This window comes from Typopeltis vanoorti, chromosome 6 (genome assembly GCF_054136105.1).
Source record: "Typopeltis vanoorti isolate ZY-2024b chromosome 6, IOZ_Tvanoo_1.0, whole genome shotgun sequence".
Classification (NCBI taxonomy): Eukaryota; Metazoa; Arthropoda; class Arachnida; order Uropygi; family Thelyphonidae; genus Typopeltis; species Typopeltis vanoorti.
The window spans coordinates 83577670-83601151 of NC_143554.1; the positions used below are offsets into that span (position 1 = coordinate 83577670).

General features: G+C 37.2%; 1 protein-coding gene across 1 annotated transcript in view; it reads left to right on the forward strand.

Annotated features, from left to right (window-relative positions):
- The first annotated feature begins 538 nt into the window (after nt 1-538).
- Nucleotides 539-23482, forward strand: part of LOC150105643 (uncharacterized) — a 116038-nt gene continuing 93094 nt past the window's right edge. The window contains exons 1-2 of the mRNA XM_090394966.1: nt 539-1133; nt 18852-18945. Of these exons, the coding sequence (XP_090251092.1) occupies nt 979-1133; nt 18852-18945 (249 nt within the window). The 5' untranslated portion in view covers nt 539-978. The remainder of the gene's footprint in view (nt 1134-18851; nt 18946-23482) is intronic.

Consider the following 23482-nt stretch of genomic DNA (forward strand, 5'->3'; position numbering starts at 1 on the left):
ACGCCTCTTATCATAGTATACTATACCCACACAATACTTTCTCTTTTCTCCCGGTTTCTAGCACTTTTATTGAAGAAATCTGGAAATAAATCTGATTTGCTATGAAAGAACGCAAAATTTTATTTTTATATGATATTCTCATCTGTTGGAAGTTTATAGCATATTAGTATATGTGCTATAAAGAATATGGTATTTTAATTACTTCACTGTTATTATTTGGGACGATTAATATAACTAGAATGGGGACCAGGGTTTTCTTACAGAGGATCACAGGTCTTCAGAAAAAAGTGATTTATTTAAAGAACATCCTTAAGCTAGAATGAGTCTTACACTGAACTGAAACATCTCTCAATTGCTTAGTTGTACCGAGAGAAATATTCACACTGGCAGAAATTATAATTATATTTAAATGACTCGACAAAGTTTTATATTCTGACATATCATATTATTGTGTTCTGCACTTAAAAAAAAAAAAAAAATCGCCTACTCAAAACATTCATCTTTGGTCACGAGATGTGATATTCAACTAGTGCGCATGTTGCAACAGGTGATTATGTATTAAAAGTGAAGGAAGTTAGAAATTTGAGTACTGTGAATTGTCATTCCCTTGGTTTTTTCTGTCATGTTCTTTTTGGAAGGAAAAGTCCTTTAAATTACATTCAGCGTTAGTATAAACTCCCAGTTTCTGTTCATAGTTTTTTTTTTAACGCGCGAATGAGTGCTATAGTCAAATAATTTTCAATTTATCCTTTTTTTAAATGAGTATGATTTTAGTGTAATATTAGTGTGATAATCGTCAACGGTAACGTAGGATTAAAGGTTGTTACTGATTATCTGTCATAAGAACGTCAAGTGCTAAGCAGATAACAAATTTTTGTATAACGTAGTACGAAAAAAGGTGTATGAGATTGGCTCTAAGTGAACTCTCCCCGCTGGTGTTTCTTAGGTCAAGAAGCCAATTTGCTTCTTTGCGAGAACATGAAAACCACAGCTATAATTATCTTAGTTTTCTCGTTTTATTTATCCAGATCGTTAGCGACTGTGTGCTTAACAGCTGATCGTGACTGCAAATGTGAGGTACCTAAAGGAGTGATAAATCTGTATGATGTTGGATTTACTAACGGCACTTCACGGTAAGTTTATCCACTTATTTTACCAATTTTATGTAACCTACTGAAAAAGTAATACATGTTCATAGGCATCACTTCTCATTTTTAAGCAGTATCGAAGTAGTTAAATGCTACCCGTGGACTTCTAATTGCTTACTTTCAACTGATCTTTACTAAATTCAGGAATTATAAAGAAATCCCTATCCATTGTTGCTGTCAGTATGATGAGTGAAATATTTAGCAATGTAACCTTAAAGTATGACTGTTATCAGTTTATGCGGTAAATTCTTTTGTGCGTCTAGCAGCCGAAATTTTGAGACCCATTTGTATTCCTGACTGAATTTAGTGTTGAAGTGTTGTGTAAATTAAATTGGGCACTGTTGAATACTAAGGTTTTTTTTTTCCCCTCCTCTCCACATTCTTTTATAACAAAGACTGTATTCTATAATGTTCTCCTCACTTCAAAAAAGGTGAAAAGTAAAGTTAAAGAATCAGGAATACTTAACCTCAGAGAAATATCTGTGATGCATGTTTCAGCCTGCCAGACTTGCGAGTTTACACGCTCGTACAAATGATGCAATGCTCAGGCTGCAACCACCACTCAAGTTCAAAGACAAAAATGTCGCTCTAAAAGTGGCAGCTCACTGATATCAAGATTCTGGCACACATTCAAAACAACTTAACATAAAAATTGGTAATTGTCACACTTCAATTCTACCTCCCCAAATTTTGATGCACTTTATATATCTCTTAGCGAGGCGTAGTTTTTAATTTAGTCGAACTTCTGTTCGCATTTGAAAAGGTAATATCAACAGATGACTTCTTGTAATGTTGATTTGTATCTGCTCCTCTTCAATGCTTTATTGGTGATGTTCTGTGGGGGGGGGATTCAAAAGTTCTGATAAACACCTTCAACAAAAACGATATTAAAACAACTGATATAACCACATGAAAGAGCATATCTCAAAACCCTTTTAACACCATGATTCATCAAATTGTAATAATTTAATCTTTTTCTTTTAGGATATATATAAAGAAGACCTCAGGTTTTGAAGAAATTCCAAGACATAGAGGTGCTGGCTATCAAGTTTTTCGTGCTGCAAAAAAAAAAGACCACAACTGAGATTCACCAAACTTTGTGTGTGTGACTTTAGGGGACTGTGCCCTGGCAACTGCCAACCGTCTGGCAGGTTCCAGATGGTTGGCAAGTTTAAAACTGGGCTTCCTGAGATGACAGATGTCCCCCCCCCCCCAGGTCAGAAAGACATTCCACAATGATCGCACTTGAAAACATCGATGCAGTGCATACCATGATTCTTGATGATAAAAGAATACCATCCGAAAATATTGCAAAGACTATGGGGATATCCAGGGAATGAGTTGTTCATTATCTACTTACATCTGGACATGCAGAAGCTCTCAGGAAGTGGGTCCCCAAATGTTTGAATGCTGACTAATAGAGAGAACATGCACTGTGATCTTAAGGGATTTTGGGTCATTTTGAAAAATTGGGTGCAAATATTTTGACTCATATGGTGACTGGTGATGAAACATGGCTTCATCACTATGAACCAGAGACCACCAAACTGTCAGTGGAGTGGAGTGACAAAGGTTCTCCAAGACCAAAGAAGTTCTTGACCCAAAAGTCATCAGGGAAAGTTCTTGTCATTGTCTTTTGGGATATGAATAGTGTAATCCTTACCAATACCTCAAATAAAGGTGAAACTATTACAGCAGTAGTTTATTCAACAGCGTTGAAGAAGGTACTAATGGAAAAATGCCACAGGAAAGTGACTTTTGCAGGACAATACACATGCTCACGAAACCCAGCAGACAGTACACAACTTGAGCATTCAATGTCTACCTCACAACCCTATTCTCCAGACCTGGCCCCATCTATTTCCTATTCCAAAATTAAAAAAAAAAAAAAAAAACCTTATAAAGAATGAAATTTACTACGGATGAAGTCATATCTGCAGCTGAAGACTGGTTTGTGCAACAAGTGAAAGACTTTCTCTTGCAAATGATGGAGGATCATTGTAACAGATGTATAACACTTCATGGGGAATATACAGAATATGTAAGTACATGATTCTGTCTCAATTCCTTCATGGTAATATCATAACTTTTCAGCACACCATAGTAAATGAGCAAATAGTGAAAGGGAAATCGCATGAAGTTGCTATTTGATTTCATTGACCCAAAAGGCAGGTCTGAGGAATACTTGCGGATCTCCCCCTCCTTTCAAAAAGAAATCTTATAAACAGCATCATTTAATGGGATAATGATGTGGAGGGAAAAGAAACCACAAGCCTCTTAGAAAATGCTGCTGCCAATACATTGACAGCACATTACTATGTTGATCCACCTACATCTTGTCTTCCTCTAGGTGGTCTTTTTCCTGGAAAAGAACATTTGTTTTGCTATTCTTTCCTCTCCCATTCTGTTTAAGTGGTCATACTGCCAGAGATTAGATTTGCTAACATATTTCTGAATGTAAACAATGCAAAATTCATTTTTAATATGATACTGTCATTAATGCCATCTGCTTAGTCCCATAATCATTTTCAGGACTCCTATCTGTGGTGTCTTTGATCAACAGTTTTATTTCTAACCCAGCTATTAGATCCACAAGGTAAATTTGGTGTTTGAACACTCTTTTAAATATCCAATTTAGTGTTTTTACAAATTTTTCTTATTCCATATAAATTTATTAAGTTTATTTCCTACCATACCAGCCTTGTTATTCTATTTCCAAATTTGATTTGCTATCTTCACTAAAAATTGTACCTAAATACCTGAAATGCTTTTATTTGTTCTATAGGTTCTGCATTTAAGATGCAGTTGGTTTTAAATGTTTCTACTTATTTTCATTGTCTTTGTCCTTTCAATGCTAATTTTTCATGGCAAATTTATTACAGCAGTTATTCAAATTAGTTAGAGAATTCTGCAGACTTGTCCTGGCTTCATTTAGGAGTATAATATCTGTGTAAAGTAAAGAGCTGAGTTTAATCTCTTTCCTACATAATGTGATCCATAGAGATAATGAAAAACAGGGAGGATGAGGTACTTCCTGGTCTCACACAATGAGTTAACATCAAACCATCTTCTTATACCTCCTCCATCAATTCTAACTGCTGATTTAGAACTCAAATACAGACTAAGTATGCTTGCTATAATGTCATAACATATAACTAGAGTGTTTTGAGAAGCTTTTCTCTTGGCACCTTGTCATGTCTTTTTCCAGATTTACAAAACTTAATACAGATCCTTATGTTCCCATGATTTCTCAACTATTTGCCTTAAAGTGAAAATCAGACCCTGACAACCCGTTTGGTGTGAACCCAGCTTTATAATTTTTCTTAGCTGTTTCTCAAGTATACTTGCATAAAACCTTACCAGGAATACTCAGTAGAGAAACATCTCCTGTAATTCTCAGATATATAACAATATCCAACTGAATATTTCATCCTGTCCACTTTGCCATACTATTCCAAAGCTATTGCTACTGTCTACCTTGCGGTTCCACCTTATTCAGAACATTTCGTGTGCATGTGTGTGTGTGTGGGGGGGGGGAATCAGGTGTCCTCCAAAGACAATTCCAAAGGGCACTACCTAAGTAGCTAATTAATGTAAGATAACTAAAAAGGTCAATGAATTTCTTAACTAAAAAAAAATAAATAAATAAATAAAAAAAATATATAAAAGTTGACCAGAGAGCTTACAGAAATATGCTCACTGACATGAGTCACCTTAGCATGGACCACTTCAGAAAAATGAATGCTACCTAGGCGTACATATATTCGCTTCCTAAATTGGTCCATTTTTTGCTAAGATTTCACTGGCCTGACAGCTGTTTTAAGCTAGTTGGTTTTCTTTGGAGACCAGGCAGAAACCTTAAGAGAGCAAAAACTTTCAATACATCACCAAAAGGCTTCAGTTTGATAATGCAAAAATTATAAAAATCAAGTGGATATTAGATCCAGCATTATTTCAAAAAATGGACCAATACAGAAAGCGAATATATGGATGCCTGGGCAGCATTTATTATGTTTTCTAAAGTAGTCCACGCTAGGGTGACTCGTAAATGCTGGTGGGTGTATTCCTGTAAGCTCTCTGGTCAACTTATTTTTACGAAAATGTTATAGTTTTTACATTCGACTTTGAAATACTGCTGGATCTAATATACACTTGATTTTTATGTTAACTGTAGGTTTTTATTGCTTTTTTGGATTTTGCAAAAGCATTTGCCAGGGTGCCACATAAGCTGATATTTAGGTTTAGCATATGGGTTTAAATGTCAGGTTAGCCAACTGAATTCAGGATTGGCTGTCTGATGGGTATCAAAGAGTAGTGTATGGTGGGACAATGTCAAGAAAGCAGAAGGTTACAAGTGGGGTTCTGCAGGGCTCAGTACTGGGAGCTTTATCGTTCAACCTTTATATCAATGACATTGTCAATGGATTGCAAGGGGATATTCAGTTGTTTGCAGATGATGTGAAGTTGAGAAGGGTTATCAGTAATAGTGCAGATGTGGTGGCAGCCCTGCAAGAGGATTTGAATAAACCAGACAGATGGGCAAATGAATGAAGGTATCGGTTTGATGCAACAAAATGTAAAGTCTTGAATTGGGATCCATCGATGAGAGGCTGCATACCCAATTGGAGGAGCTGTATCGGAGAAAGTAGGGGAGATGAGATCTGGGGGATGATGATTGATAGAAAACTGAAATTCAGGGAGCATGTTGTGAAGGTAAACCCAGAGTATTGCTGCAATACTGAGAATGACGCTGACCTGCAGATATAAGCATTACCATTCCGTTGTATAAGACCTTGAGACCACACTTAGACTATTGTTCTCAAATTTGGTCCCAAGGATTTGAAGAGGATAAATGAACTGTGGAAAGGGTACAGAGGCAGATAACAAAGACTGTTTCAGGACTGTACAATGGTAGTTATGAGGATTGGCTGAGGGAATTGGACTGCAGAGTTTGGTGGATGGTAATATGATCGAGACTTTTTAACTGTTGAGAGGCAGTTACAGGGTGGACATTAGAGAGTTCTTTTCGCTTGGTGGAACAGCAGAAAGAAGCGATGACAGGGGGGCCATCCCTGGAAGTTATGAAAGGAAGCTGTGAGCAAGAGGGTAAGGAGTAGTTTCTTTGCATGGAGGGTGGTTGACCTGTGGAATGCATTGTCTGAGAGACTGGTGAGAGCAAAAATGGTCAATGAATTAAAGGACTGGTATGATAGACTTAGTGTTTCATAAGGACCTTCCATGATGAGTCTGAATCCATGGACGCTTGAATAATAATGAAGTCTGTTCCAGTATCAGCACAAGTTAAATAATAATAATAATAATAATAATGGTTTCAAAACAGAACTCTCCAACATCTAGGAGCTTTCCTCATATGGAATACTTCAACCTCATACATTGCTAATAACTACTTGATGCCAGTCACTTATTCAACTTGCTAATGTTATCTGACCCCTTTCATTTTGGTTTCATTAAGAATTATTGTCAGTTTATTAAAGACATCGAAAAATCTAAGTATACAATTTGTTACAGGCCATCTCTTAGTACAGTGTTTGGTCACCTTGTGGTATATAAGCTTTATTTTTAGCATTCTACTTAACGCACTCATTCTCTAAGACATGTAGATTGGTCTGTAACTTTGTATCCTTGTTCTTATCTCATTTGTCAAATGGAACAACAGTCATCTTTTGCTGCTTTAGGATTTGCTCCACAACAAAATTTTAAATATTGTAACTCTCTGTAGAGGTCTCTTATGATATGTGAAGTTCTTGTGCATTATTTAGTTTGCTTAATTCCTTGTTACACCTGCTCGCTCGCTCACTATCAACTCCAATTGTATCCTTTTCCCACAAGCTCTTTACTGTCTGTTTATATGGATGAACTATTTCGATAAATTGCTTATTATAGTGAATACCTGGACTATATTCCTTCAGTTTTTATCCTTCTGCAATAGCTATCTACCATTTCACCCATTAATATCTTCCTATAAGTATTCTTTCATGCCACATAGTTGTAGGATTCTAATTGATTAATTTCTGTTCATGTCAGGGAGGGTGATAAAGAATTGTATAAACTTGAATTAGTAAACACAGGAAGAGTAATTATTATGGATGATTTTAATTATGGCAGTATAGATTGGAATGAAGAGATGCCATTTGGGAATAAGGAAAATGAATTTTTTGAATTCTTGAGAGATAACTATCTCGGGCAGCATGTTAAGGAGGGCATGTGAGGATAGAGTTCTAGATCTAATCATTTCATCAGAGGATGTAATTATGAGAGGGACTTCACTTTCCTCCAATTGTTAAAAGTGATCATCTAGATTGTGGCTAGACATATGCAGACTTTTGTGAGGATAGGATATATGTTGAATTATAAAGCTGGTGATTATGACAAGCTTAGTAGACAGTTTGGCACTATAACATGGAACGATGAGTTGAGCAGTAAGGAAATAAATGCTGCATGGCAACTGACAAAGAAATGCATAACAGCATCAATATGTGAATTTATTCCAATGCTGAATAAGCTAGGTAAAATGGATGAATATGGAGCATGACATCTGGAAAAGATACTTTGGAGGAAGTACAAGATTAGTAATGGTAATAATCAGTTACATGAAGAGCATAAAGGACAATCCAAGAGAGTGATTCAGTTAGTAAGGAAAAGAAAAGTGCAGTATGAGCAGAAATTGGCAGACCAGGTGAAGAAAAGTACTAATTTTTTTTAGATATATGGCAAGTAGAAGCAGAGGCGTAGCTGGGGGGGGGGGGTTGAGGGGGTGTCACTTTGAACCTTTCTGAACTTTTGTAGTTAATTCTAAAATAGTTCTCAAACTCATTTCCAAATATTGTAATTCTACTGCGAATTTTCCTGACAATTGCTGTAAGTGTTGCTAGTTGTGAGAGGAGCTTTTCTAAATAAAATTGATTTAAGAATTCCTTATATTATTATGAAATAGACTTCACCAATGTCATAGATTTCACTGACAGAAAAGCAAGAAAAATAACATTTTAGAATGTTGTAATTAACGTTTTACTTCTTCAAAAATAAACAGTGTTTTGATTTATTTCGCTATACATCGTTTTGACTTTTTGTAATATTTTTGGTGTGTATTGAGAAGGGCAACAAAAGCTCTAGCTACACCACTGAGTAGAAGGAAGAATGATCATGGTAAGGTTGATGTTAATGGATGAAAGTGGTAAATTAGTAACTGCTGCAGAAGACATTGTTGAGGTAGTATTCGGTGATCAATTTATAAGGGTGTTTCATCATGATCGGTGGAATCATGAGGAACTTAAGCAATCGACATAAGAGATGATGGCATAATTGTGAGTGAGCAGGAGGTATTTGAGGAAATAAACTTGATGTCAATTAGGCAATAGGATTTGATGACATATCTCCACACATCTTAAGAGAATGTTCCAGGTAATTGGCAGTAGCATTGGCGTGCCTGCTTTAGTAAGTCTTGTAACAACATAGGTTCCAAAAGAGTGAAAGGAGGGGAAAATTATTCCACTGCATAAAGGTGGTGATAAGGCTGTAGCTTCAAATTATAGGCCAATCTATATGTCTGGAGTTAAGAAGGTAATGAAGAGATTAGTGAGAAGTAGAATACAGAAATGGGTTGATAACAGCAGTATTCTCTGTTATCAACCAATTATCAACATGTGAGATCATGTTTCACTAACTTATGTACTATAACAAGGTAACAAATACCTTGGATAGGATAGATACACACATAGTGGTCTACTTGAATTTTGTAAAAACTTCTGATAGTGCCACATAGCAAGCTTGTAAATAATTTGAAACATATGGGATTGGATACCAGACTTCTTTTGAGTTGGATCAGTGACTGGCTGTCAGATAGGTATCAGAAAGTTGTATATGAGGGGGGTGCAGTATCTTGAAAGAGAAGGGTCACTAGTGGTGTACACCAGAGGTCAGTTTTGGGACCATTGTTGTTCACTTTGCATGTTAATGATATTGGGATGGGTTAACTAGTGTTTTGCAGATGATGCAAAACTGGTGAGAGCAGTACAGAGTCAAGCAGATCTTATGTTCTTTCAAGAGGACTTTAATAGACTGCCCACCATGAATAGGCAGGTAAGTGGAACTGTCAGTTCATTGTTGCCAAGTGTAAGGTTTGAGATTTGGTAAGCAACATTGGGATGCGAAGTATATAGTTGGTGAGAAACTTTAAAGGGAGTAGAGGAGATGAGAGATCTAGGAGTGATGGTGGACAAGTCTCTGAAATTCAGAGACTTGTCCACCAGCACAAGTTGTGATGATGTCATGTCAGATAATGACAACGATGCAGAGGATCCTGACATGCAGAAAAATTATGATGCCATTGTACAAAGCTCCCTTGATCAGTTCTGATATGGATTATTGTGCACAGATTCGGTCACCAGGTTTTCATGGTGATGAGGATATTACTATTATTATTATTACTATTATTACGGGCAACTCCAGGGAGTTATTAGACTCATCGAGGGAGGCCCCAAATCATATTCATCACAACTATTTGACATTCATACAGTATCTATCATACCTCGCCTTAAACTCATTCACTGTCACAGCATCCACCACAGACTCAGGGAGCGCATTCCACTCATTCACTACTCTAAAAGTAAAGAACCCAGCTCTAACACCTTTACTAACCACACTTTTGCCCAGTTTCCATGGATGTCCCCTAGTCCTCCCACAACCAGCCCTGTTCTCAAAAATATCTTCTGAATTAATTTTATAGAAACCCTTCAGTAATTTGAATGTCTCAATCATATCTCCCCTCCTCCGCCTATCAACCAATTTTTGCAACCCACAAATCCTCAACCTGTTCTCATACTGTTCATTCCACAGACCTGCTATCATCTTGGTCACTCGCCTCTGGATCCTCTCCACCTCCTCCCCATCAAGAAGAAACCTAGGTGACCAAATCTGAGCACAGTAGTCTAGATGGGATCTTATCAAGGCTCGATACAGAGGAACAATAACCTGCTTGTCAACGTATTCTTCAGCAACCAAGTGATTTGATGAGCTGATTTGGCCACTTTTGCAATGTGTCCCCTAAATTTCAATTCCTTATCTACCAACACTCCTAAATCTCGTGCCTCATCAATTTCCTGGAGCACGGTTCCACCAATGCAGTAAACTGCCGCCAATCTTTTCACCCCAAAATGCATAACCTTACATTTTGCGACATTAAACTGACATCCATTCTCCTTAGCCCAGTCCCCCAATCTATCCAAATCATCTTGCAAAATTTTGACGTCATCTGCATTCACTATTGCCTTACCCAACTTCGCATCATCCGCAAACAAATGAACTGTTCCTCTCAGATCCTTTCCTATATCATTTATGAACAAATTAAACAGCAGTGGTCCAAGAACAGATCCTTGTGGCACACCACTAGTCACAGGCCGTCTTGTGGACTCTACTCCTGAGTAAACCGCTCTCTGATATCTCTCCGTCAACCACCCTCCTATCCATCTCACCAACCCTATGTCCATCCCCATATGCCCCAATTTACTGATTAGAATTCCATGTGGTATCCTGTCAAAGGCTTTGGCAAGGTCCAGTAGAATCACCGTAAACCTATTACCCTTATCCAGTTCAGCCGTCACTGTGTTATAATACGTGAGCAAGTTACTGAGGCATGACCTACCCTTCACAAAACCATGCTGTCCCCGATACAGTATCCCATTTTCTTCTATCCAATCTTGTATTTTCCTCTTGACTATTTTATCTAAGACCTTGATAATGATTCCTGTTATGCTGATTGGCAGGTAATTTTCAACAGCAGCCTTGGAACCACCTTTTGTGCAGTGGAACTATTTTACCCTCTTTCCACCCCCTTGGGACTGACCCAGTCCTGAGGCTCAAATTAAACAAAATGGTCAAGGGCACTGACAATTCTTTGGCCGCTTCACGTACTACACGAGCTGGTATACCATCCAATCCCACAGATGTATTGCCATTTGAGGTTCTGTAATAGACTAGTTACCTCTACTTCATTCATCACAATTCCAGTATAAGCTGTTGGTTCTTCCATTCCTGCAAAGTCTCCACCTGGATGATATACTCTTGCAAAGTGCTCGCTCAGTAATTCCACAATATCGACTGATTCAGTTACCTCCCTATCCTCAGCATTTTTTAAGATCATTCTACCATGAGCATTTTTCCTTTTACTTGCAACATATTGAAAAAACTGTTTGGGATTCTCTTTAGCCTGTGTGGCCAATTTCCTTTCATAATCTGCTTTTGCTTTTCTTACCACCCTTGTTACCATCTTGGCCTGAGCTTTATACTGTTCCTGCGCCTGATGGTCACCCTTCTCCTTAAAATTCCTCCACAATTGTTTCTTTTTTTGCAGCTCAAGCTTAATAGTGTTATTCATCCATTTAACCCCTAATTGATTTATTATTCGGACTCTTGGTATACAGTCAACCATTGCCTCCTGCAAACAGTTCTTAACCACCTCCCATGCACTATCAACATCCAGCCCTTGCAGTTTTACATGCCATGGCATTGAGCCAAGCACACACCTAAGCTTGTCATACTTACCAGCCCGGTAATTCCACATGTACCCTGTCTTAATTGTAAATTCGACTCCTTTAGCCACCTCCCAAGTCATGACTTTATGGTCACTCTCACCAATTGGTGGCAACATGGTCATGTTCATTACAGCCACATTCTCGGTTGCAATTACTAGGTCCAGCACTCTCTGCCCCCTGGTATTTTCCAATACATGTTGCCGTAGATAGTTGTCCCTTAATAACCGCATAAAATCCAATTCCTTCCTCCCATGTGCCCTCTCCTCTTTCCAGTCAATGTTACCATAATTGAAATCACCCATAATAATTACCCTCCTTCCACTCATTTCTTCTATTTGCTTATGCATACTATCCCTACCATCCACTCCATTACCCGGTCTATAGCAGCACCCAATTGTATATTTTGTTCTGCTGGATTGTATCTCACACCAAACAGCCTCAAATGCGCTTTTTTCCCCATCATGCAGTTCAACTTCTATACTCCTTGGCTTAAGCTCATCAGCTATCATCAATAACACTCCTCTCCCCTTTTTATTCACCCTGTCATTCCTGACCACGCTATACCCGTCGCATTCAATCCCACTAGCTTTATCATCTTCTGTCAGCCATGTTTCACTAATACCGACAACCTCTGGCCTGGAAGTGCCAACCATGGCCAAAAACTCTTCCTTCTTGTTCCTAATACTCCTGGCATTAGTGTACATGAATCGCAGAAGCCCATTTGTCCCATCCTTACTTTGATGCCTTATACTAACTATCCCATTCTGATTTGTTGTCCGTCGTACTCGCTCGGGCATAATATACTCATTCATACACTTAACTGCCCCCCCTAAAGTCAGCATATCTACTCCCCCCCATCTTAATAAATCTAGTTTCCCTGAGTCTGTACATCCACTTCCACATCATTCATCAACACTCTTTCAAGTCTCCGTACACCAACTCCATTCAAATGCAATCCATCCATCTTATATAAGTCCTTTCGCCCATCGAACTCATTCCACACATCCACAAATTCCACACCACTCTCCATGCATAACCCACGCATAAAGTCATTGGCAATTATGGCCCTCCTTCTAAACACTTCACTGTCATACCACGGTAAGATACTCGCCATCCTAACTCTCTCACTCTTCTCTTTTGCTACCTCAAACAACTCCCTCACATCCTCTATCATTTCCATTTTGTCCTGTTTCAAATCATTCGTTCCTGCCACGATTATCATCTCTTTCACCCTCTGTTTTTGCAGTCGAATAGATTCGCTGACGTCCTTTATGATCGCACCTGGCTGATACGACTTCGTTAAATTCTCAATTATTACGCCTCTTAATAGCGAATCCCCATACAGCACTCGCTCCTTCATTTTATTGACGTTTGCAAACATTCTATTATTTGCCGTCGCAGACTTCCGCCGGTTATTTGTCGGTACGTTCAACACACATTTTTCCATGCGCTCCAGTTGTCTTTTAGCTCTGTGTATGGCACCATTCAAACGGGCAATTTCGCTACTCGCATTTATCTCACCATTTTCGTTATCGATCAAATCATCCATTCTTTCTGTGTTTCTACCTTCAATTACATTTTCGGCGACGTTCTCACACCTATCTGGCACTACCATGCAATTCTCTAGCACACCGCCATTTTCTACATTCTGACTATCGTTCACGATATCGCTCTCGACACACGAAACACGCTTGAAGTCCTCGTTCTCTTTACACTTTTTACACATATTAACTCCACTATCACTTTCTAACCAGACTCCCACCGCTCTTCGCAAGGCATACATCTCACAGACAGCACATTGCATAAATTCGTTTACATCAAAACTCTTAAACAAACATGGCGATCTGGCCGCCATTTTTTCTTTATCGGTGCCATGTGTGCGCTATCTTTTCTTAAAAATAATAATTAAAATAACAGAAAACATGCAAAAATTGTACAGACACACTAAGAAAGAAAAAGCAAACAATACTACTTAAAATTCTAGTAAAATATCTAATGTTAACACAAAATAATACTAATCTTTTCAGGAGCTCTCGAGAAGCCGACGATTTAATCAGTGTGACACCCTTATATAAAAGTTACTCTAGTCCGCGACTAGACTTGAACTTAAGTCAGAGGGTCCAGAGAAGATTCACAAAGGTGGTCAGTGGTCCTTGAAATATGTAGTACGAGGACAGATTGAGAGAATGTAAGTTGCAGAGGGATATGATTGATATAAGTTGGTCAGGGGTTATCAGGTTGACATGGAAGAGATTTTTCATAGAATGGGAGCAGGTAGAATGAGAGGCCATTGCTGGAAACTGTATAAGGAGTGTGGAGTGTGTTGTGAATGTAGACAAATTGAATCAGTTAGATGAGCATTATGTGCGATAGTGTGTATCTCCCACGATCCTCTCCATGTGGGGCACTTGTTCATGGTGGAGGGGACCTCCAATATTCTTGGCTCTGTTTCTCCTGAGTCTTTTTCGCTATTCTTTTTTCCAGACCACCATCACTGGAATCCAACACCCTACTGCCATGTTTGCCATACTGTGTGACCCATGGACATCTGGAAAGGGGGGGAGATCCAGGTAGTCTTGCACTACTTTGGCCCCTGCTTTGGCAAGACAGGCAGTCCTGGATGGCCCAGCCAGGATCAATCAGCTAGTGGGCTTACCTGCAAGGGTAAGCAGTGTTGCAGTAAGTCTCTCACTCCGTGGTCAGGATCCTAGACCTGCTGTAGTGCTGGTATAGCATCCAGGTTAGCCCTGGCATTCCACTCCTGAGTGCAGTCTTTGGTTGCTGGATAGTGGGCATCCATGTGTGGCTCTGTGGTGGGTGGGGAGCTCTGGTGCTGAACTAAAAACTCCTTGAACATGAATCCTTCATCCTCAAATGTTTCAGGAACCCTAACAAAGTCTCAACCAAGTACTGATACTGTGTATATAGCATATGGAAACAGAACAAGAAACAAAAGATATCGGATACTAACATAAATGTACCAACCTTTTTAATCATTCATGCAACAGGTGAAAAAACCAATTTGGAAAATGTCGTCCTTCTTTGATCTTATAAGATCAAAGTTTCGAAAGATATAAATCTTGCAGTGAAAAATTAACATCCTACAAAAGGAACCTGCAGTGAAATTCTTTCCATATGGGTTTTTTTTTCCTTGAGTGATTATTATTGAAATTTATATCTTCTGGAAGATTCTGTTTACTGATGCAAAGCTTTGCAAGAATGATGCAATAACAAGTCATTTCAGAAAGATTTACATTTTTTTTATTTTATTTATCTTAATTTTTTTTTAGTGTGAGGAGATGAATTGGTGTGTTCATGTTTTTGACTATAGAAGTGCAATGCTGTGCTATAGTCATGGAACTGCTCCAGAAGGTATATGAAATTTGGAGCTCAGGTGATAAAGTGTAAAGCTCAAAGAATGAATTGCAGGGGATAGCACATTGCTGTTTATGATAAAGATAATAAGTTAAGATAGACAAACTACTAAAAAGCTATCATACTGCTTCTGGACTATTGTGTGAGGTTTGGTCACTCTTTCAGGTATGATAAGGTCCAAAAAGAATAAAGACAATCTTTGACTAGAAATTGGTTGAGATAAGGTTGAACAAATATAATTGAAGAGTTAAGTTCACCATATTCTCTTCTTTGCAGAAGTCAGTGGAACTTTATTAGATTAATATAGAGCAGGGGTGTTGAACCTTTTGATTGCAGAGCGATTTTTGATCAATCTCTTGTGTATTCCTCCTTACTTACAAATTTAATTAAAACTGAAAACATATTTTATTTATTATTATTTTGTATTATTTATAATTCTCTTTAAGTGTATTGCTATTGTTTATTTATTTTTCGTTAAAATTGTCAAATCAGTAATTTTCTTATAAGTCCGGGTAATGAATTAATTTGGATCAGTGGAAGTCAAACAGCGAGCTGAGTGAATATAATTATAAGCAAAGTAAAAACTCGATTGTAGCTTAAGTATTAAATATTCCAAAGCACATTACATCAATTTTTTACTTAGGTTATTTCCCATGTGAATATTGTAAATAAAAAATAAATAAACTTTGTTTGTTTCGGTATAGTTTGTATTAGATGTTTTTTGTAAATAACTCTTTTGAAGCTAACTGTATATACTGCTTTAATAAGAATGTGTTAGTGTTAAAAACAAAAGCAATGTTTTTGTCGCTGAAGCTGTACATGGGGGCATTAGAAAGATTGTTATTGAAACTTGTACGTATGAGGCTTGCAGGCTCTAAGTGTAAACATCTCTGAAGTCAGTCAGAAAGAGTTCAAGCAACTTTCTGATGGCCGGCAACTTACAATAAAAAAAAGCAGAGGAGAACAAAGGGCATGCCTAACTTGAAACTTAAGATGAAAGAATCGTTCCGATTCTTTGGGGGTTGCCAAACTTCATGCGAGGTCTCAGAGGAGGCCTAATAAAAAGGGACTGAAGCAAGCAGAAGGGGTTCTGGTTCCAGGCTGTCAGAGGAGGTGCCCAGTCCAGAGTTGCCGTCAGAGAGACTGCCCAGATCCACATTGCTTGAGAGAAGAGTTTCCCGCTTTCAGAAAGGAGCTTCTTGGTTCTAGACGTCGCTAGAGAGAGAGAGAGAGAGAGAGCCTACTTCTAGGCTGCAGACAAGGTTTCAAATTGCTGAAAGAAAGAGTTCCAATTGCTGGAGAAAAGTTTCCAGGCCAGGTTAATGTCAGACATTCACCAGTGTGTTGCGTTATCATTACAATTTGATGAATCAAACGACTTCACTGATATTGCTCAGTTAATGGTATTTATTCGCATGGTATTTAAAGATTATTCAAGTAAAGAACTTTTTGAAAATTATACCATTATTGGGAAGGACTAGGGGAGAAGACATTTTTTTGGCATTTGATGAATTTGTGAAACAACACAAACTTCCGCTTTTTAAACTTGGGTCTATTACTACTGATGGTGCTCCTGCAATGGTAGGTAATAAATCAGGCTTCATTTCATTATGTAAAAACAGTGACAAATATCTAGATTTTTTAACGTACCACTGTATTATTCACCAACAAATACTGTGTAGTAAAAGATTAACACAAAAGATGTTTTGAATATTACATTTAAAATTGTAAATTCTGTGCAAGGAAAAGCCCTGCAACGGTGGTTCTTTAAATTGCAGACAGATGATGATAGGGAACTTCTGTTGTACAATAATGGTCACTGGCTCAGCAGAAGTCAATTTTTAGAAACTTTTCTTGTATTAATTAATGATATAAAAATTTTCTTGATGAAAAAAAAGATATATTTATCCACAATTGATGATAAAAGATGGTTGTTACACTTATCATTTTTAGTAGATTTCTGTATGAAATGAAGCAATTTAAATTTAGAATTAAAAGGTCGAGATAAAAATTTAATTGACATGTTAAGTTCAATAAAAACTTTCCAACAATACTTACTTTTATTAAAGAAAAATATAAATGCCCACGAATTTAGACATTTCCCATGTTTATTAAATTTTTTTGAACAAAATCAAGAAATACTTTGCTATGATTTAAAAAAATTTATTCGTGAAATAGAATTAGTTGAGGAAGAAATAAAGTCGATATTTTAATAAAACTGAAATGATTGTATCTTTTATCAATAATTCATTTCAAGAAAACTTGAACATCACAGAAATTTCAAATAAAATTAGTGGGCTGTTTGATATAAACCAAGTTGAAGTAGAACTTGAGATAATAAACATTCAGAATAGTTGACATTTAAAATCAATAAACAATGAAGTCGTTTGGAAGTATGCACATGAAAAATTCCCAATATTAACTGATAATGCACGAAAAATTCTGTCATGTTTCGGATCAACATACTTGTCAGAATCCACTTTTTCAAATATGAACGTCATAAAAAATCAATTAAGAAACCAAATTGCAAATGATCATTTGGATGATTGTCTGCGATTGGCCACTTCTTCATATCAACTTGACTATGAAAATATTAAGAGGTCCAAACGATGCCAAATTTTAAATTAACTTGTTTTTTTTTTAATTAACAAGCATTTCTTGTAACTTGTGGGTTTGTAATCAATCTGTTTTTTCTAACTTTGGTTTTCCAAAATAGAGAAATATTTTATTCCTATATATATATATATATATATATATATATATATATATATATATATATATAAAAAAAAAAAAAAATCAGCTAACGCCTTTTTATTCCCGTGTACAGGGAGTAGGCGAGGCCATTTAGCCCTATCTAACTTTTGGAGACTGAGTGGGCAGTTCAATCTCCACTGGTACCAATCAGAGATAGATGGCCCAAGGCTATCACTAATTAAGCGGTACTCAGTGAAGAGAGATGGCTCAAATGTGCCGCCATCTCGTGGTCCCTAACACAATATATTTAATGTCTGAAATAATGTGGGTTCTACAGTCGATTTTCTTGAGTTTACAGGATGAAAAACCTGAGTTTCCGGGAGGAAAAACCTGCTTGCCCATGCCAGAGATCGACTAACTCGGGAACCGGTTGAAAAAAAGCTTAGAAAAATTTCCTCTAGTCACCAACTAGGCTCGAAACCAAGTCTTCCTTTGTGTGGCCAACCATGTGTAATCGTTGTTTATTTGTGCGTAATCGGATATCAGGTTGGGGGGAACGTGATCTATATAAGAGAGTAGATTGCTGAATAACTTTATAGAAAAGTAGCTTGCATAGTAAAAAAAGTTGAACACCACTAATATAGAGGGATTTCACATAGTGAGAAGGAAGAATAAGGCAATTATTGGGAATTATATGAAGTGTTTTCCCATGTTGAAGGGAGGGGGTTGGTAATTATAATGAATTTCATGTTTTGAATGCTAAATATTCATAGATTTAAAGTTCAGCTTCTTGAGTGAACTTCTGTGATTAGCAACTTCATGAGTTTGTTAATGATTTTGGGAATTTTAGCTGTTAACTTTTGTTACCCCCCTCCCCCCCCCCAAATTCTCTTCCGTAGTGTATTTTAAAAACTTTGGATATGCTTACTGAAGTGTAGTCACTTACTAATATGCATATAGTATTTATATATTCACTTTGGCTTTTTGAATAAGAAATTGATTTGAAACGGTTTAAATTTTATGTTTAGGTTGATAATTGCTTCAGTATATCCATTTTTATCTTTACTAATATAATTTTTAACAGGTTTACTCTTTTGCAAGGAAATGAAGCACTGTATTCATATAATCCTTGTTATTCTTTTACTCAGACAGCATTCAGTGGATGTGTTGATGCATCAGTAAGTATTTTACTCATTATTGTGTATTTAAATTTATATTTTCATTAAAGCTTATACTGAAGGTTAATGGTGAAAACAGCACAAAATTAAACACAAGTTTAATGGTTTCAATATTTTGTCACTGTTATTGAGACATCACCAGGAATACAGATACAAAGTTGATATTAGACTAAGCCTAAATCCTAAAAAGAGCACTTACTATAGAGTGCCTAAAAAGAGTGAATAACAGCCAATACCTTAGCTGTTGGGCAAAAGTTTTAAAAATTGCTGTTTCCCAAATGTTGGGAAGGTTCATACAACCATATCAAGATTTGGTTGATTTTTATGTCTGACCTGTTAAGTTTTATTTATTGCAGTAAAATATAGTATTTTCCCACTTGTATTTTGTACTCGGTGTCAACTAGATCTGACTGAACATATTTATAGTGAGAGTGTGGTAAGGAAAGCAAAAACTGATTATGAAAGGAAATTAGCCACGCAAGCTAAAGAGAATCCCAAACAGTTTTTTCGATATGCTGCAAGTAAAAGAAAAAATGTATATGGCAGAATGATTTTAAGGAATGCCGATGGTAGGGAGGTAACTGAATTAGTTGATATAGTGGAATTACTGAGCAAGTACTTTTCAAGAGTATATCATTCAGGTGGTGATATTATAGGAATGAAAGTTCCAACAGGTTATATTTGAATTGAGGTGAATGAAATGGAAGTGAATAGTATATTACAAAACCTTAATGTGTGAATACATCTGTGAGTTTGGATGGTATACTAGCTTGGGTCTTACGTGAAGTGGTAAAAGAATCGTCAGTGCCCATGACCATTTTGTTTAATTTGAGTCTCGGGTCTGGATTAGTCCCGAGGGGGTAGAAAGAGGGGAAAATAGTACCACTGCATAAGGAAGGTTCCAAGACTGCTGTTGCAAATTATCAACCGATCAGCATATCAGGAGTCGTTTCAAGGTTTTGGAGAAAGTAGTCAAGAGAAGAATACAGGAATGGATAGATGATAACGGGATACTGTGAGGGACAGCATGGTTTTGTGAAGGGTAGATCATGCCTCACTAGCTTGCTCATGTTTTATAACACAGTGACGGCTGAGCTATATAAGGGTATTGGGTTTACAGTCATACTGCTGGACCTTGCTAAGGCCTTTGACAGGATACCACATGGAATTCTAATCAGTAAACTGCAGCATATGGCGATGGATATAGGGTTGGTGAGATGGATAGGAGGGTGGTTGACGGAGAGATATCAGAGTAGTTTATTCTGGAGTAGAGTCCAAAAGACGGCCTGTGACTAGTGGTGTACTGCAGGGTTCTGTTCTTGGACCACTACTATTTAATTTGTTCATTAATGATATTGGAAAGGATCTGAGAGGAACTATTCGTTTGTTTGCTGATGATGCAAAGTTGGGTAGAGCAATAGTGAATGCACATGATGTCAAAATTTTGCAAGATGATTTGGATAGATTGGGGGACTGGGCTAAGGAGAATGGATGTCAATTTAATGTGGCATAGTATAAGGTTATGCATTTTGGGTTAAAGATTAGCAGCAGTATACCACATTGGTGGAACTGTACTCCAGGAGATTGAAGCCAGGGATTTGGGGGTGTTGGTGGATAGGGAGTTGTGGTTTAGGAGGCACATTGCAAAAGTGGCTAAATCAGCTCATCAAATCACTTGGTTACTGAAGAATACTTTGATGAGCAGAGACAAGCAAGTTATTGTTCCTCTGTATCGAGCCTTGATAAGATCTCATGTTGACTACTGTGCTCAGATTTGGGTGCCAGGGTTTCTTCTTGATGGGGAGGAGGTAGAGAGGATCCATAGGCAAGTGACCAAGATGATAGCAGGTCTATGGAATGAACCTTATGAAAACAGGTTGAAGATTTGTGGGTTGCAGATTGGTTGATAGGCAGAAGAGGGGTAATATGATTGAGACATTCAAATTACTGAAGGGTTTCTATAAGATTAATTCAGAGGATATTTTTCAGAACAGGTCTAGTGGTGGGAGGACTAGGGGCCATCCATGGAAACTGGGCAAGAGTGTGGTTAGCAAAGGTGTTAGAACTAGGTTTTTTGCATGGAGAGTGGTGAATGAGTGGAATAAGTTGCCAGAGTCTGTTGTGAGTGGCATGAGTGGGTTCAAGGCAAGGTATGATAGCTACTGTGTTGAAGCTGAATAGTTGTTTACATGATGTTTAGGTCCTCCCTCGATGAGTCTAAGGACTCCTTGGAGTTGCCCATAATAATAATATTTCTCATGTTCAAGAGATGTTGGCAGATCTTCCAGTTTGATCTTAATAGGACAGGTTGCAAGAACAAAGAATCTTGTTCTTGCATCCCATTACACCCTCAAGCACATCCTGCTCAGCATACAGGAGCAGATAAGGGCAGCTAGTTTCACACAGGGTAGTATAAAGACTTCTTTAACATTGTAGCTGTTTCTGAGGTGCCTAAAGATATAGAAAACAGCAATATATAATTGCTGTAATCTGTATGCTGAGATGGATGGGAGATGCAACAAAGAAACATCTGTTAATTTTATTGTATTATTTAACTATTGGATAGGAAAGTGTGATGAATAAAGGGACTTCATCTCTGAGAGAAGTTTTTGAACTAGGAATGAGAAATTTACTAAGATTTTTATGATGACAGTCACTGGAAAGTGGGTGAAAAAATATGGGAAAGTTTTGAATTAGTAAAAGATTACAGGGACAAAATTTAGTCCCTGTAATCTTTTACTAATCTCTCTCAACTCAGAGGGATTAGTCTTTATTGCATCCTGATTGCCAGTCAGTATGCAATACCTAAATTGCATTTGATCCATCATTTATTCTATAAAAGTTGATTGAATGTTATCAAGATTGCAATAATTCTATACCAGACTACTTACTTTCTTTCCACTGCTGAGGGGGGGGGGGGGGAAATACACCCACAACACAAATGATTCCATCACCGAGATCTTTATATACAGTACTATCCAAACATGCTTATGATATCAACAAAGTAATCATTATAATATTTCCAATGAAACAAAACTAATCTGCATTGCTCCTAATCTCTAGTGTTTAGAACCACCCAAAGACCTTACCTACTCTTGCTCTTGGGCCAATTTAATAAATTGCTCCCCATTGCTCAAACCAACATAACTCCTCTTAATACATTGTCTCATTAAACAAATGACAAGCTCAGTTATCTATTCATCTGACGTTTTTAGTGAAACATCCAGCACAATTGTGTTGCTGGCTTGCCATGTATGTAATGGGTTTTTAGCTATTCTAAATTCTTACTTTTATTCATGTTTTTTTGGCTATCTGATCAGTATCTGTATGCTCAGTTATCAGCTTAAACATCTAATCCATCAAGTCATTTTCCAAGTGGTATGTCAACTTACCTTCTAAAAATGCACACAAGTATGTCAAATTAAGTGGAATTATATTAAAGGATTATTAATCTTATTAACCTAATTGGATAAAAAAGGCTGCTTTAATACTCAAGCAAGCTTATAATTTTTAACTTTTGTATCTTAGTAACTTGAATCTTTGGAACTTGGTAATGCTTTTAAAAAAAAAAACCTTTGCCATTCATTATGGTAAGGTTTTTTTTTTTTTACAATCTTGGTGACTATTAAACTTTGTAATTTTTGTCACTGAAATAGAATGAGACCAAAGAAGTATCAGTAGAAAAGAACTTGCAGAACAAGAGTAGTACCACATGAAAATCATTTAGTGTTATATAGACCAAGGTGATATCCTGCTAAATAATAGATTGTATATTCAGATAAAATCCACGTGGTTAGCCTAGTGGCTGTGCGTTTTGCAACCATATGCCTGGAGAAGGAGTGTCCTAGGTGTGATTCCTGTCAGTGACATGAGGAGCTGAAGGATCTTCCTACCATGTCCAAGTTAGCTGGTCTTGGACATGGACAGTAGGGTTTTTCCCCCAGTTTATCCTGGAGTTTTTCATTCCGCAAAGCAGGCAAACCAGCCTTGAGAACTCAACATTACAGGACATAAGATACACTTGGGGCGTAGGGCTTGACCACCTTATCCTGTGAATGGTTTGAGGTCTGATTAATAAACTGTCAACACCACATGGTAAAAGAAGGTATAAAGAAGATGAAATGAGATTTTCAGATAAAAGGAGTGGCAATAGCATACAGCATCAAACATGAAGATATTTAATTGACAGGAATTGCAAGTAGTCATGTGGACCAATTTTCAAATGGAAAATTGGATGAAGAAACTTAGTTGTGCCTATTGCACTATAGAAGATTCTTCTAAAGATGTGGAGGATTCTGAATGATTAAGAAAAAGCAGATAATAAAGGAAATGAAAAGCTAGCTGGTCCTTGGATTCCATGTTAAAGACACGAAGAGAAGACTGAAAAAAGTTCACCTGAGTATTATCATATAGTTCAGCAATATTTCAGGATATTTAAAATTGAAATTTTATCCTGCTTAAAATTAAATATAATTTCAAAAGATTGACAGAATTTATTCTAAGAAAATAATTGGTCAAGTACTTTTATAGGTGAACT